A 15,546-nucleotide genomic window follows, 5' to 3' on the forward strand; every position below is an offset into this window, starting at 1 on the left:
CTTACCCACCACGGTCTGTGGGTATTGTAGCCCTGAGTGTTCGTTTTTAATTGCCTGTCTTGGCGCGACAGGTTTCTCGGGCTCACTCATTTCTTACATTAAGGCATTTGGTCACTAATCTTAAATTCACGCGCTATTTGGTCTGTCACACACGGTTGTATTGGCACGTAGGGCGGTACGGTTGCGTGTTATTGTCTATCTTTTTCTATTTCCATAGATATCGCCATGTCTCACGTCTCGGAGAGCGACGAGTTTTCTCTCATCCCAGCTACCTCTCGTAGGGGGTCAGAGCATGGCAGCACACCATCATTAAGGAGTTGGACTATCCCGAGGCTTGTGGCAGAGCTTCGGCGCAAGGGCATTCCTTTCGCAGCTTCGGCTAGGAAAGCTGAGCTGTTCAGGTTATTGTTTCCATCTCCGTCCCTGTCACTGCCATCCAACAGCGCAGAACACGCCTCTGTTCATAACTCTTTGATCCAGATAAATGCAGTGTTGAATGAACTTTCCACATCCATGGTGCAGTTACAGGGCAGGATGGAGGTGATGGAAGCTCGCGCAGTAGGTGCGGTAGTACCAGCCCCTGCTCCGCCAGCCCCTGCTCCGCCAGCCCCTGCTCCGCCAGTACTTGCTCCACCAACCACCGCTCCGCCAGGTAATGTCTCATTTTTGCCTTCCGCGGCTCCATCACCTATGGCAGCATTGCCTTCGGTGTCCCCGGCCCATTTCATCCCGGCAAGTATCAAGAAGGATATTTTGGAAGGGAAGGACGTAAATCTGGCCTCCCTACTTATAGCCACCCAGGATGTCACCGAGAACAAATCGTTTGCTTGTGGGGAAGTATCGGTGGTGCTCAAAACCAAGGACCCCAGGCTTAACCGCAAGCTCAGTGTGCCGGAGTTTGTCTTGGCTTTTGGCATCTTTAGAGACATTATCTGCTCAGTCAGCCCGGGTAGGAGGGAGGAGTTTGACCTGTACCTACACAAAGTGGTGGATTTGGCACACAAGTATGGGGGTTTTACTTTTTACGATTATCATCGTTCCTTCTCTGCTAAAGTGGAGGCTACATGGGCCCAGTTCCAGGCTGTCATATGTTGGGCCAACGTTGACATGGAGCTCTTTTGCAGGCATTTTGCCAACCAAAAGTCACCCGTGTGTGCCAGCTGCCAATCATCTGCGCATACCACAGCGTGGTGTCCAAATCCTGAACCTAGTCATGTGGGAACCTCCAAGCAGGCAGCCGGTGGTTTTCCTGGTAGTACAGGTCAGGTAGATAAACTGGGCAGGCCTGTCCGGTATCTTGGTAAGGCACAATTATAACTACACTAGTTGCAATTATAATCAGTGCAGACTGTTGCATGTGTGTGCCAATTGCTTCAGGGCCCATCCTAAAACCGCTTGTCTGGGCAAGCCGCTCAATGCATCATGACTATGCCAAGTTAATTTTTCTTTGTTGGGAGAGTATCTGAAGAGTCACCCATCCCCGGCGGTCAGGCAGTTTCTGCTTGACAGGTTTTCTGAAGGTTTTCACACTGGCCTCATAGCTCTTCCCACCGAGACCTTCGAATGCAAGAATTTGAGGTCAGCAGAGAGTCACCCTGCAATTGTGGACGAATTGTTGCAAACCGAAGTGACCAAAGGGTTCCTAATTGGGCCTTTTTCTGCATCACCATTCTGTATGTGGAGGGTCAGCCCCATTGGGGTGGTCTGTGGAAAATTTTCCAATAAATATCGATTAATTTATGATTTGTCCGCGCCTCATTCTTCTCATATCCCCAGTCTCAATGCAATCATACCCTCTGAGGAGTTTTCTCTGAAGTACTCTTCAGTAGATTTGGCTATCCAGCAGATTATTCAGTTTGGCCGGGGCACTTGGCTGTCCAAAGCTGACATCACGGATGCGTTCAAGCTGCTTCCGATCCGTCCTGCTCTCTGGCAATGGCACGGCATCAAATGGCGCGGTCAATACTATTTTTCCACCAGGTTGACGTTTGGGTCAAAGAGCAGTCCTTACCTGTTTGACATCTTTGCCCAGGCTCTTCACTGGATCTTGGGTAATTGCAGAGGGTGTCAGAAGGTAATTCATTATCTGGACGATTTCTTACTATTGGAATGCCCTGAGGTCCCGCCCAGGGATTTGCAGGTACTGTCTGAACTTTTTTCAGAATTAAATGTCCCCTTAGCCGCCCATAAGGTGGAAGGGCCGACTAAAGTCATCACTTTTCTGGGAATCACGCTTGATTCCCATCTTATGGTGGCTAGTCTGCCCCTGGAGAAGCTGGATAGGATACGCCAGACAGTTCGGATGTTTGTCCGATCCCCTGTCTGTTCAAAGAAAGAGCTGCAGTCGCTACTAGGGATGCTGAACCATGCTATGAGGATTATTCCTCAGGGTAGGGCTTTTGTGTCCAGGTTGCTGGCCCTTTTCCCGCAATATCAGGATCCTGACTCAGCTGTCAGGCTTCTAGCTGATGCCCAAGCTGATCTCATCATGTGGGATCGGTTTCTGAGCGACTGGAATGGCATCTCCATGTTCATTCCGCAGCCATCTGATTGTTCGCCCAGGGTGTTCTCTGACGCTACTGCGTCAGTCGGCTTTGGGGCGATCTGTGGTCAGGAGTGGCTGGCCAGCCGCTGGCCCCCAGAGGTTTTCCATCTGCCAAAGTTCTCTCTAACGTCAGCCTTGTTCGAGATCTATCCAATTCTGGCAGCGGCAGTCACTTGGGGTCCGGGGTGGTCAGGCAACACTGTCATTTTCGTTACTGACAATTTGGCTATGGCTAATATTGTCAATAAGGGAAGGTCAGGGTCTCTGCTGATCATGTCGTTCATGCGTAGATTGACGTGGCTGGGCCTGACGTATAAATTCCATTTTCGTGGGGAGTTTATTAGTGGGGAGCTCAACGGTGCAGCTGATGCCTTATCCCGGCTAAACATGCCTCACTTTTTCTTGCAGCATCCGGGGGCAGAACGGACGGGGCAGCCAGTTCCCCCTTACTCGCTGCTGGTCATGGATTGAATGCTTTCTGGACGCAGGCTATTGATCTGGCCAACAGGTCCTTGTCCAGGAATACCATGAAAGCATATTCAACGGGCTGGAAGGCGTTTCTCAGGTTCATGGCGTCATATCCGTGTAGTTGCCCCAGGGACATTAAGTACATTATGTCTTTTGTGGCTTATTGCCACAGTCAGTTGGGTTTGTCTGCCAGTACCATTAAGACTTATTTGGCAGGCATTCAGCATTTTAGGTCCTTGCATTTTCCTGACAGTCCGTCTATTTTTGCTGCTCACCCGCTGAAAGTCATGCTGAAGGGGATCCAAAGGTCCCAGGGAAGGTCTCAGTTGTCTCGGCAACCGGTTACGGGTCAGATTTTCCGTGACATGTCGGACATACTGTCTCTTTCCCCTTTTGGCGCAGGTCCTAGCCTGGTTCTCAAAGCAGCTATCTTTCTTAGCTTCTTCGGGTTTCTCCGCCCCGGAGAAGTATCCCAGGCCAGCGGTCAGGCGCCTGTTCTGCTCAGAGGGAGTCTCACCAGATTTCCGGAACATTTTGAATTACAGCTACCCAACAATAAGACTAGGCAAACGGGACAGGGGTTTGTCGTCAAGTACTACCGAACCAATAGTACATGGTGTCCGGTGGAAGTGCTTGACTCCCTTTGCAGTTTGTTCACAGGCGCTCCTCCAAGTAGCCCGCTGCTCCCCTTTCCTACACGTCCTATTACTTCAAACCAATTCATTTCGCATGTTAGGATTTTACTCACCAGGTTGGGGTTAGATCCAAAGCGCTTTTCTGGACATTCATTTAGGATTGGGGCAGCATCTGCAGCCTCCAAGCAGGGGGTCCCGTCTTATATCATTAAGCACATGGGGCGCTGGAGGTCCTCCTGCTATAGTAGATACATTCCTGAACCCTGTACGGAGGTTAGCAGGGCGTTTGTCTCATTGTTAGATTAAGTGGTATCCATTCAATAAAGTTCTTTACTTACCTACATTTGTGTCTTTTTGCCCTCTTTTAGGCGTACCGACCAGCTAGGCCAAGGCACACCGCAGGTCTTGGTCATTAGGGTTGTCTCACATCACGAGGGAAGACGCTGACTACAAGTCAGAAGGCTGGCCGCAGGCTAGCCTGGATTTGTAGGAGGAGTCTGGGAGGTATAAATCTCTCCTCCTCCTGCAGGTCCCTCGTCGGCTTGGCTTCTGGTACCCACCCTCCCGTCCCCCTTTTTTCATTTCATATTTTTATTTCATATTTTCATTTCATTTCAGACATCAGTCATTATCATTCTCTTATCTAAGGGTATGCCCTCTTTTAGGCGTACCGACCAGCTAGGCCAAGGCACACCGCAGGTCTTGGTCATTAGGGTTGTCTCACATCACGAGGGAAGACGCTGACTACAAGTGTATTTGTCTGAGAATCTGGCCCTATAGCTCTAATCAGGTGCTTAAAAAAAAAAAAACACCCACCGCTGTAATTCAGGCGCCCGGCATCCTTAAAGGGTCCGGACGCATGAATAGGGGGTGGCCGCGGCGGCTGTGGATAGATTCATGCCATGAATTATTCTATTTATCCTTTAGGGGGTAACATGGATAGAGTGGGCATCGCCCGTGCACCCTTAATAGACGGGCCACCCCTGGTACATATAATACTTTTAAAGTCATGGACAATTAAACGTTTTTGGGGTTTAATGACTATTTCTAATAATCATCAACAGTTTCATGGAAAACACATTACACGCTGGTAATTTTACATCCTATTGTTTTGTTTTTGCATGCATACAAGTCTCTTCATTAATGTTAATGCTTACTTATTCCAAGAGCTGTGACTAATTTGATAGGGAGGTCTGGTATTTCACATGGCATAAAGAAGGGCTCGAGGATATAACGTCCAAATGCTAGTGATATCACGGCAGTAGCAGCTGGGCTGAAAGAAAGAGAGAAAAGTGAGAGAAAGAAAGAGAATCATTGTAATGTAAAGTGTATAAAATTCAAGGCATGGATTATAAATGCATTACATTCTCCACAGCAAAAAAAAAAAGCTTCTTCTGCCTGTTTTGTTCTCTAGCACATCTTTCTCATTATGCAGAAGCTGAAGTAAAATACATTTATTTTATTGTAGTTTTACAAGCAGATGCACACAGATATAATTATAATAACTGTTAGTTCCTGTGGAAATGTAGCACTGACCGTGAAGGTAAAGATTATAGGACTACTCATTAAGTCTGTTTTTTTTTTTTTGTGTCAATGCGAAATCAGCCGCGTACGACGCGCCATTTCATACGATTTATGCTTGGTGTTTTTACCATATTGAACAGGAAGCGTTACTGAAATAAATTGCATGGTAGAAAAATTTGCCTTTTGGCTTCAGAAACAGGAGAAAACTGACAGAAATCTTGTTTCTCTCCAGGGAATGAGGGAGAAAAGAGACCGTATGAATTACTGATGTGTATTAGGGCAATTAGGAAGGACAGGATCAACCATGCAGTGAGCGCTGCAGACAGTCGGAATCCATCCAGTAACCTGGCTCAGTCTACTGAAACATGTCTAATACCATCACATGAGTAGATAAATTGTAGGTTTAAGCCTCACCAAAAGTTTACTGCTGAGGCACATAAATCGTCTTGGCATTGCTAATTCCGCATAGAAATTTTCTGACCCCTTTGAACTGTGTATATAAATTGATGTGAAATATTGGAGCACTTTTGGAGACAGGCATAACGTTATTTTATTTTATTTTATAAAAAAAAAAAAAGGAGAAACAATTGTACAAGGCAAGATATTCATTTTGTGCTGTCAGAGATCATTCAACTCCTAGTTAAAAGAATTTAACTTTTTTTTTTTTTATGAACTGCAAACTGTCATGTCAATAAAAAGCTGCAATACTATTCACCAACTAACAAAGGACTGATAAAATGTTCCTCATTGCAAACTATTGTAGCAGCCTGCTCTTTTCGAGCCAGCGCTGTTGTAAATTTAGAGGGAAGTCTGATGCCGCGTACACACGATCATTTTTCGGCATGAAAAAAACGACGTTTTTCGGCATGTAGAAAAAACAAAGTTTTTCCAACTTCATCATTAAAACGACGTTGCCCACACACCACTGTTTTTAAAAAATGCTCTAGCAAAGCGCAGTGACGTACAACACGTACAACGGCACTATAAAGGGGAAGTTCCATGCGGATGACGCCACCCTTGGGGCTGCTTTAGCTGATTCCGTGTTAGTAAAAGACGATTCGCGCTTTTCTGTCTGTTACAGCGTGATGAATGTGCTTACTACATTATGAACGGTAGTTTTACCAGAACAAACGCTCCCGTCTCATAACTTGCTTCTGAGCATGCACGGGTTTTTAACGTCGTTTTAGCCCACACACGATCATTTTTTACAACCCGAAAAACGACATTGTTTAAAACGTCGTTAAAAAATGCAGCATGTTCGGAAAAATAAATTGTCGTTTTTCAGAACCCGAAAAATGATGTGAAGCCCACACACGATCATTTTAAATGACATTTTTTAAAAACAACGTTTTTTTTCCTGCTGAAAAATGATCGTGTGTACGCGACATGAGAGTTTATTCAGACATGTGTGATTTGTGCAAATTTGGCTTCTGTTCCAGTACTGTGAGTGACCACTATTGTTCGCCTGGGGTGTAGTTGTTACTCCAGGCCAAGGGTGGCAGCAGCTAGGTTAGGGTGATTTGAGTATTCTCCCTTGGCAACCAATCAGTGGGGTTGATCGTCCCATTGTGCATGCTGGGGAGGGGTACTTAAGGGAGAGGCGTCACTGGACGGGGGTCGTCGATCCTGAGTCTGACGTCCCACCACCCCCCCCCCCCGTGTGTGGCCCTCCTGGCTGGGGGTGCATGTTCCTGCAATCCTGGATCCGGGACTACTTTGGTGTGGGGTTTTGATCTTATGAGTAGGCCCAGTAGGTAGATTGGGTCCAGGGCTGTCTTAATAGCATCATGGGCCCCTGGGCAAAGTAATGCTCTGGGGCCCCTACAATGATGACAGTGCAGGTAAACAGACAGTAAGTAGGCAGGAGGCAGACTGCTTTCCCTGTGTATCCATCACTCTCAGTGCCATCATGAGGCCCCCAAATTTCAGGGCAGCATGGGCTAAAGGACCAGCTGCTTTGGGGAAAGTGCAGGGGGCCCCCCATGCAGCTGGGGCCCCTGGACAGTGCCCAGGTATGTCCTCTCATTAAGACAGCCCTGATTGGGTCTACGCATTGCAAGGTGATCCTGTGCTGTCCGTCCTGAGGGAGGAAGCCGCTTGATGAGGGACCTATCTTGGAGAGGACCGAGCACAAGGCTGGTGTCTCAAGAGAGGCCTTGAATCTCATTGAAGGATGCACCGTTTACTGAAAGGCTGGATGGTGATTGCCTGTCAGTTTCAAGTTCTACAAGAAGTTACTCTGGAGAGATCTGGGTGCTGAATCTTGTACTGTGAGGATTCCGGACCGAAAAGTGTCTCCATCTGTGAGAAGGTCTGTGGCAGAGACTGAACCATTTTGTTTTTCCGTGTGTCACCCTGTCTGCTAGGCTAGTGAGAGAGGCCTATCCGGGTGAGCAAAACCTACTCTGGCTAGAGTGGCGACGAAAGCTGTGTCACTGGAAGCAGGAGTGTTTCCGGATTGAAACTACGCACCTGAACCTATTTACCTGTTACCCTTCCACCTCTTCATTCACTTATTTTATCTTACTATCAGTGGCGGCCCGCCCATAGGGGGCGCTCGGGCGCCGCCCCCCCCCAAGCTGTGGAAGGAAATTTTTTTTTTTTTTTTTAAATGTCACTTTAAGAGTGACCAGGCGCCGGACATGCGGCGGTCTATGGGAAGCTTCCCAGCCTGCAATCAGCTGATCGCAGGCTGGGAAGCTGATTTGCCCGTGTTTAGGGCGTGTGCAGGGCGCAAGCTGTGCGCCCGCACACACTCCCACTTCATTTGATTTGCTAGCATGTCCGCTAGCTATCATGGGATTGGCAGGACCGGAGCAGAGGTCAGTGGGCGGATCGGCATCTCTCTGTAGCGTGTGGGGGCATTATTGAGGAGCGGCGCCAAGAAGGTAAGTGTTACTTCCCGGCTCCATCCCCCGCATCAGCACTCCCGAGTCCCGCCGCCGCTAGTACTGCCAGCCAGCTCCGCCACCACCAGCATAGCTGTGTTTGTGGCCAACCGTGAGCTCTCTTCCAGCAGCGGCACATTGAGATGGAGGGGGGAATTTCAAGCACGCACTGTGCTCCGGACTGGTGAGTGCTGTGGCGGCAGGACTCTGAGTGAACTGCGGGGGGGGAGGGGGCCGCTGCTGGATTGTAGCTGAGAGCCCACGGCCAACACAAACACAGGTATGCGGCGCTGCGGGGGGAGAGGAAGGGGGGGGGGATTCCAGCAGCATACCTGTGTTTGTGTTGGCCGTGGGCTCTCAGCTACAATCCAGCAGCGGCCCCCTCCCCCCCCCGCAGTTCACTCAGAGTCCTGCCGCCACAGCACTGATATTCACTCAGCTAATGGGATCTCTAAAGGGGGGGGGGCTGCTAATGTTAAGGGACTCACCCCCCAGCCCCCAGGCACTCATCCCACCACCCCCCCCCCCCAGGCACTCATCCCACCATCCCTCCCCCCAGGCACTCATCCCACCATCCCTCCCGGGCACTCATCCCACCATCCCCCCCGGGCACTCATCCCACCATCCCTCCCCCCGGGCACTCATCCCACCATCCCTCCCCCCGGGCACTCATCCCACCATCCCCCCCCCCGGGCACTCATCCCACCATCCCTCCCCCCGGGCACTCATCCCACCATCCCTCCCCCCGGGCACTCATCCCACCATCCCTCCCCCCGGGCACTCATCCCACCATCCCTCCCCCCTGGGCACTCATCCCACCATCCCTCCCCCCAGGCACTCATCCCACCACCCCCCCCCCCCCGGGCACTCATCCCACCATCCCTCCCCCCCGGCACTCATCCCACCATCCCCCCCCCCCCCGGCACTCATTCCTCCCCCCCGGGCACTCATCCCACCATCCCTCCCCCCAGGCACTCATCCCACCATCCCCCCCGGGCACTCATCCCACCATGCCTCCCCCCAGGCACTCATCCCACCATCCCCCCCCGGGCACTCATCCCACCACCCCCCCCCCCCAGGCACTCATCCCACCATCCCCCCCGGGCACTCATCCCACCATCCCTCCCCCCAGGCACTCATCCCACCATCCCCCCCCCCCCGGGCACTCATCCCACCATCCCTCCCCCCGGGCACTCATCCCACCATCCCCCCCCGGGCACTCATCCCACCATCCCTCCCCCAGGCACTCATCCCACCATCCCCCCCGGGCACTCATCCCACCATCCCTCCCCCCAGGCACTCATCCCACCATCCCTCCCCCCAGGCACTCATCCCACCATCCCCCCCGGGCACTCATCCCACCATGCCTCCCCCCAGGCACTCATCCCACCATCCCCCCCCGGGCACTCATCCCACCACCCCCCCCGGGCACTCATCCCACCATCCCCCACCCCGGGCACTCATCCCACCATCCCTCCCCCGGGCACTCATCTCACCACCCCCCCCGGGCACTCATCCCACCATCCCCCCCCCGGGCACTCATCCCACCATCCCTCCCCCCAGGCACTCATCCCACCACCCCCCCGGGCACTCATCCCACCATCCCTCCCCCCCAGTGGCGGTTCGTCCATAGAGGGCGCTGGAGCGCCGCCCCCTCTGGCTCTCACCGCCACTGAGTGAAATAACATAGATTCATGCATTGCACGAATCTATGTTATTTTCGCCGCTGCCGCTTTTATTCAGATGGTCGGCGCTCAATGTCCGGCCATCTGAATAACGCCAGCTGGTTGGCTGTAAGGAAATGTCTATCAAAGCCAACAGCTCTGATAGGCTTTCCCAATACAGCCCTCGGGTCCCGGAAGCTTATTCTCGGAGCGCACAGACTGTACGCCCCTTGAATAAGATGACAGGCGCCTCAGCCAATCAGGTTGGCCGGTTCTGGCTACCAGTAACCTGATTGACTTAGACGCCTGTCAGTCATCGAGGGCGGGAGAAGACATCGTGGGACGTGGATGCCTGACTCCAGTAAAGGTAAGTGCCGGGCGGGGGGGGAAGAAAGCAATTTAGAGGGCACAGTGGGGACAATTGGCACAGCGGCGACCATTAAAGGGCACAGTGGTGACAATGTATGGCACAGTGGTGACAATGTATGGCACAGTGGCTGCGTTTAATGGCATGGCACAGTGGTGACAATGGATGGCACAGTGGCTGCGTTTAATGGCATGGCACAGTGGTGACAATGTATGGCACAGTGGTGATAATGTATGGCACAGTGGTGACAAAGGATGGCACAGTGGCTGCGTTTAATGGCATGGCACAGTGGTGACAATGGATGGCACAGTGACTGCGTTTAATGGCATGGCACAGTGGTGCAAATTGATGGCACAGTGACTGCATTTGATGGCATGGCACAGTGACTGCGTTTAATGGCATGGCACAGTGGTGCAAATTGATGGCACAGTGACTGCATTTGATGGCATGGCACAGTGACTGCGTTTAATGGCATGGCACAGTGACTGCGTTTAATGGCATGGCACAGTGGTGCGAATTGATGGCACAGTGGCTGCATTTGATGGCATGGCACAGTGGTGCAAACTGATGGCACAGTGGCTGCATTTGATGGCATGGCACAGTGGTGCAAATTGATGGCACAGTGGCTGCGTTTGATGGCATGTAACAGTGGTGCAAATTGATGGCACAGTGACTGCGTTTAATGGCATGGCACAGTGACTGCGTTTAATGGCATGGCACAGTGGTGCAAATTGATGGCACAGTGACTGCGTTTAATGGCATGGCACAGTGGTGCAAATTGATGGCACAGTGACTGCGTTTAATGGCATGGCACAGTGACTGCGTTTAATGGCATGGCACAGTGGTGCGAATTGATGGCACAGTGGCTGCATTTGATGGCATGGCACAGTGGTGCAAATTGATGGCACAGTGGCTGCATTTGATGGCATGGCACAGTGGTGCAAATTGATGGCACAGTGGCTGCGTTTGATGGCATGTAACAGTGGCTGCGTTTGATGGCATGTAACAGTGGCTGCGTTTGGGCACAGTGAGACTGCAATTTTTTTTTTCCTTTGCGCCCCCCCAAATATTTTGAGCACCAGCCGCCACTGCTTACTATCAAGTTCAGCAAATAAATCTTAGAAAAAGAAGTGCAAGGTGTGGACATTAAACTTTTTCAGCTCTCATCTAATACCCTGGATGGTGAGGAAATAAAGGTAACATGCCACCCGAAAAAATCCAGCAGCTCCTTCGGGGGTAGTGCTACACTAGCAAAAAGTCAACCTGCACGTCTCAGTGAGAAGCAGGGTAAAATAAAGCATTTATAAGGAGAGATAAAGCCAAACCGAAAAAGGGCACATTTGAGGGTGCGGAAGAAATATGCTTAAAGTGGAACTAAACTCTCTTAGACCCCTTTCACATGCCCATGCGTTAGCGGTAGAGCGCCACTTGTTTTAGCCGTCCTTTACAGATGCCGGACACTTTTAACCCCCGCTAGCGGCCGAAGAAGGGGTTAAAAGCACCCGTGTTTTGGCGCTTCCGAAGCACTTTTCAGGGGCTTTGGAAGCGCTTGCCATTCATTTAAATGGGTAGGGCGTTTTGGGAGCGCTGTATTATACAGCACTCCCAAACCGCCCCAAAGATGCTGCTTGCAGGAGATCCCCTTCAGTCTGGATTTACTCCACAGAAACACTCCACTCCACTAAAACTAACAAGCTGCTTTGCAGGACTTTTCCTAACATCTCCCAGTGTGAAAAGTCACACTGAAATTAATGGGAGGCGGTTTTCAGACGCTTTACAGACACTATTTCTAGCGCTAAAACGACTGAAAACCACCTTAGTGTGAAAGGGGTATTAGGCTTGGCTCACACATATATTTTTTAGTGCGTGTTTACGGTTTGCAGAAACCCACTACAGTCCATTTAACATGGTTTCTTATGAGTGACGTTCACATCTATGCATTTTTCAGCTGTTTTTGGAAATGCTTAGGGACTTTTTTCATGTGGGATTTGCATGTAATAGACTTCAATGGACCCACATCAAGTGTTGCAAATCCTGATGCGTCTTTATTTGCGTTTTGCAAAGTTTTTCTTTTTTATTCATAACAAACTATAAATAGGTTGTTCTTAAAGTGGAGGTTCACCCTCAAAAAAAATTCTGACATCACACGGAGTCGAGCCATCCTACCGAGAGAATGCCGGTGTTTTTTTTTTTTTTCTAAGCACATACCTCGTTATCCTGATTTTCACCTCACGGAAATCCCACGGGAGTGGGCGTTCCCAAGCACTGCCTGTGATTGACAGGCTTCCGAACGACGCATACTGCGCGTCACAGGTTGCCGAAAAAACCCGAACGTCGGTGCGGCTCTATACGGCGCCTGCGCACCGACGTTCGGGTTCTGTCGGCAACCTGTGACGTGCATTATGCGCCATTCGGAAGCCTGTCAATCACAGGCAGTGCTTGGGAACGCCCACTCCCGCGGGATTGCCGTGAGGTGAAAATCAGGATAACAAGGTATGTGCTGAGAAAAAAAAAAAACACCGGCATTTTTGTCGGTAGGATGGCTCGACTCTGTGTGATGTCAGACATTTTTTTAAAGGGTGAACCTCCACTTTAAGGAGCGCAAGGTCTTCTAACATCCACCAGCTCTCTCTGTGATGTCATCACGGAGGAGTATAAGATGACTCCAGTGGCAACCTGTGAAGCTCTGGTAAACTCCATGGCCAAGAGGGTTAAGGCAGTGCTGGAAAATAATGGTGGCCACACAAAAATATTGTCACTTTGGGCCAAGTATGTCACTTGGGGGTGTACTCACTTTTGTTGCCAGTGGTTTAGACATTAATCTCTGTGTGTTGAGTTATTTTAAGGGGACAGAAAAATTACACTGTTATACAAGCTGTACATTCACTCATTTACATTGTAGAAAAAAAAAAATCAGTGTTATCACATGAAAAGATATAATAAAATATTTACAAAAATGTGAGGGGTGTACTTGCATTTGTGAGATATTGTTGTTTCTTTGTCTGGCCTAAATTTGAATAATATGCCATTTACTTGCCAGAATCAAAGTTATTTCTTATTTATGAATTGAGTTGCCCTTTAAAGTTCAACTCCAGGAAATTGGCTAAGCACAAAGCAGCAATGCAAATATGGGAGCTGTTTTACCAGAGGATGTGTATTTTATGCACACATTACTGAAGTTTACACAGCTAAGCCAAGCGTCACAGTCAGGTTGGTGACATTCCTACTCTCTACTACAGCGAAGAAAAACAACATAGTTACCCCCGCCCTGCGAATAGGCAATTAAGGGGCAGCAGCAGACTAGTCAGGTCATCCTTCTTCTCTCTCTTTATATCAGATTATTCATTGTCAGTTAGTTATGCCTTCCTGTGCCATACCATACCATATGCTTTCAACATTGGGGAGGGACCATGCAATGTAGGGGAGCGGCAAAACCACCCACCCTGCGAAGCACTGTGTCCCTATGTTGAGGGACAAGGGCCTCTTGCCCAAATGCTACACTCCTGCCTCCAAATGACAGATTTCCAGCCTCAGTAAATCAAATGTGCTGCTGGGAATGTCATTGAACAAATTTGATTGATGATGTCACCTGGGATTCCTGGCAGTATTTTGTCATTTAGAAGCAGGAATCTGGCATGTACAATTGAATTCTATCACAATTGACCGCGAGATCAGGGTTGTTGCCAATTTTAGGCCTGTTCAGCTGAAATGCAGTTTGTAATGCAATATACACTCACAGATTATTAGGTACACCTGTTCAATTCAAAAAGCGAAAGGTGCAATCAGCGCACAAAAATGTGTTAAATAAATGAATAAATAGACCCCCTCCCCAAATAAATGCAAGCTGAACACTTAAGGAAAATCACAAGATTCAGAAAAATGCAAAGTAAACAGGTTAGTGCAGCGCATAAAATTCAAATGATGCAATAAAAGTGAAAAAAAAAAAAAACAGAAAATAATCTGGGCCAAAAAGTCAATAAAGAACAAAATGAGTGAAAGTCCAAGAAAATGTGTGACGAACAAATTCCAGAGTCCGTTGAGAATTCACCAGTGACGTAGATTCAAAAAACAATAAGTGATCCCTCCAACACTATAGGATCGCCCACTCTCACCTTAAGGCATGGACTCCTGTGTTACCAGGTAGTCATGCAAGCAGAAAAGCAGATACACCCGATGGCAAGTTGTCTAATCAGGTCCCTCAGTAATCCGCAACAGGATAATATACCATGTATGGAAGAAAGACAGATCTAAGTGCTCTCCGTTTCAAAATTTATAACATATTGGATAAGCATAAAACTACTCACAAAGATCCAAACAATCAGTAGCATAACACAAACAATAGGTTTGTTTCACGAATGGACGGCAGCGGGCGACGTCTGTGTGCTCCTCCCCCGTACGCGTTACGTTTCCACAAACTTCCTCAGCGGGGAAACGTAACGCGTAATGCTACTGATCGTTTGGATCTTTGTGAGTAGTTTTATGCTTATCCAATAAATTTTTGCAATTTTGAAACGGAGAGCACTTAGATTTGTCTTTCTTCCATACATGGTATATTATCCTGCTGCGGATTACTGAGGGACCTGATTAGACAACTTACCATCGGGTGTATCTGCTTTTCTGCTTGCATGAATACCTGGTAACACAGAAGTCCATGCCTTAAGGTGAGAGTGGCCAATCCTATAGTGATGGAGGGATCACTTATTGTTTTTTGAATCTACGTCACTGGTGAATTCTCAACGGACTCTGGAATTTGTTGACTTGCTGAAGTTCAAACCAAGCATCAGAATGGAGAAGAAAGGGTATTTAATGCCTAGTTTCCACTGTGAAGATCGGTTTGGGTTGGTTCGGTATGGTACGCTATTTTGAGTGTTTCCATTATGAAAGCAGCCCATACAACCGAACCATACCACACCATCCTGGGTCCTGTTTCAGATGTGGGGCAATAGAAAATGGTACGATTTGGTTAGGGCGGAGCTACAATACATTCCACAGATTGGTGGAAATGCTAGGCATTTTTTTCTAAACCCTGCATGGCCCCTGATGATCCGACTTGCAGTGGAAAAGTTCAGCTGAATAGGCCGGACCATTCTAATGCTTCCAAACTGTACCGACCCAAAGTGTTCCACTCAGTGGAAACAAGACATAAGTGACTTTGAATGTGTCATGGTTGTTGGTGCCAGACAGGCGGGTCTGAGTATTAAAAAAAACTGCTGATCTGTTGGGATTTCCACACACAACATTCTCTAGGGTTTACAGAGAATGGTCCGAAAAAGATAAAATATCCAGTGAGCGGCAGTTGTGTGGACAAAAAGGCCATGTTGATGTCAGCAGTCAGAGGAGAATGGGCAGACTGGTTTGAGATGATAGAAAGGCAACACTAACTCAAATAACCATTCATTTGCAGAATACCATTTCTGAACGCAAAAAACATATAGAACCTTGAAGCAGATGGGCT

At 49.0% G+C, this 15,546-nt stretch overlaps 1 protein-coding gene across 1 annotated transcript in view; it reads right to left on the minus strand.

The window, feature by feature from the left end:
- Positions 1-15,546, minus strand: part of SLC7A11 (solute carrier family 7 member 11) — a 361,100-nt gene that overhangs the window by 293,732 nt on the left and 51,822 nt on the right. Inside the window, 1 exon segment of the mRNA XM_040330993.1 lies at positions 4,806-4,921. Coding sequence (XP_040186927.1) covers positions 4,806-4,921 — 116 coding nt within the window.

This window comes from Rana temporaria, chromosome 1 (assembly GCF_905171775.1).
Source record: "Rana temporaria chromosome 1, aRanTem1.1, whole genome shotgun sequence".
Taxonomy (NCBI): domain Eukaryota; kingdom Metazoa; phylum Chordata; class Amphibia; order Anura; family Ranidae; genus Rana; species Rana temporaria.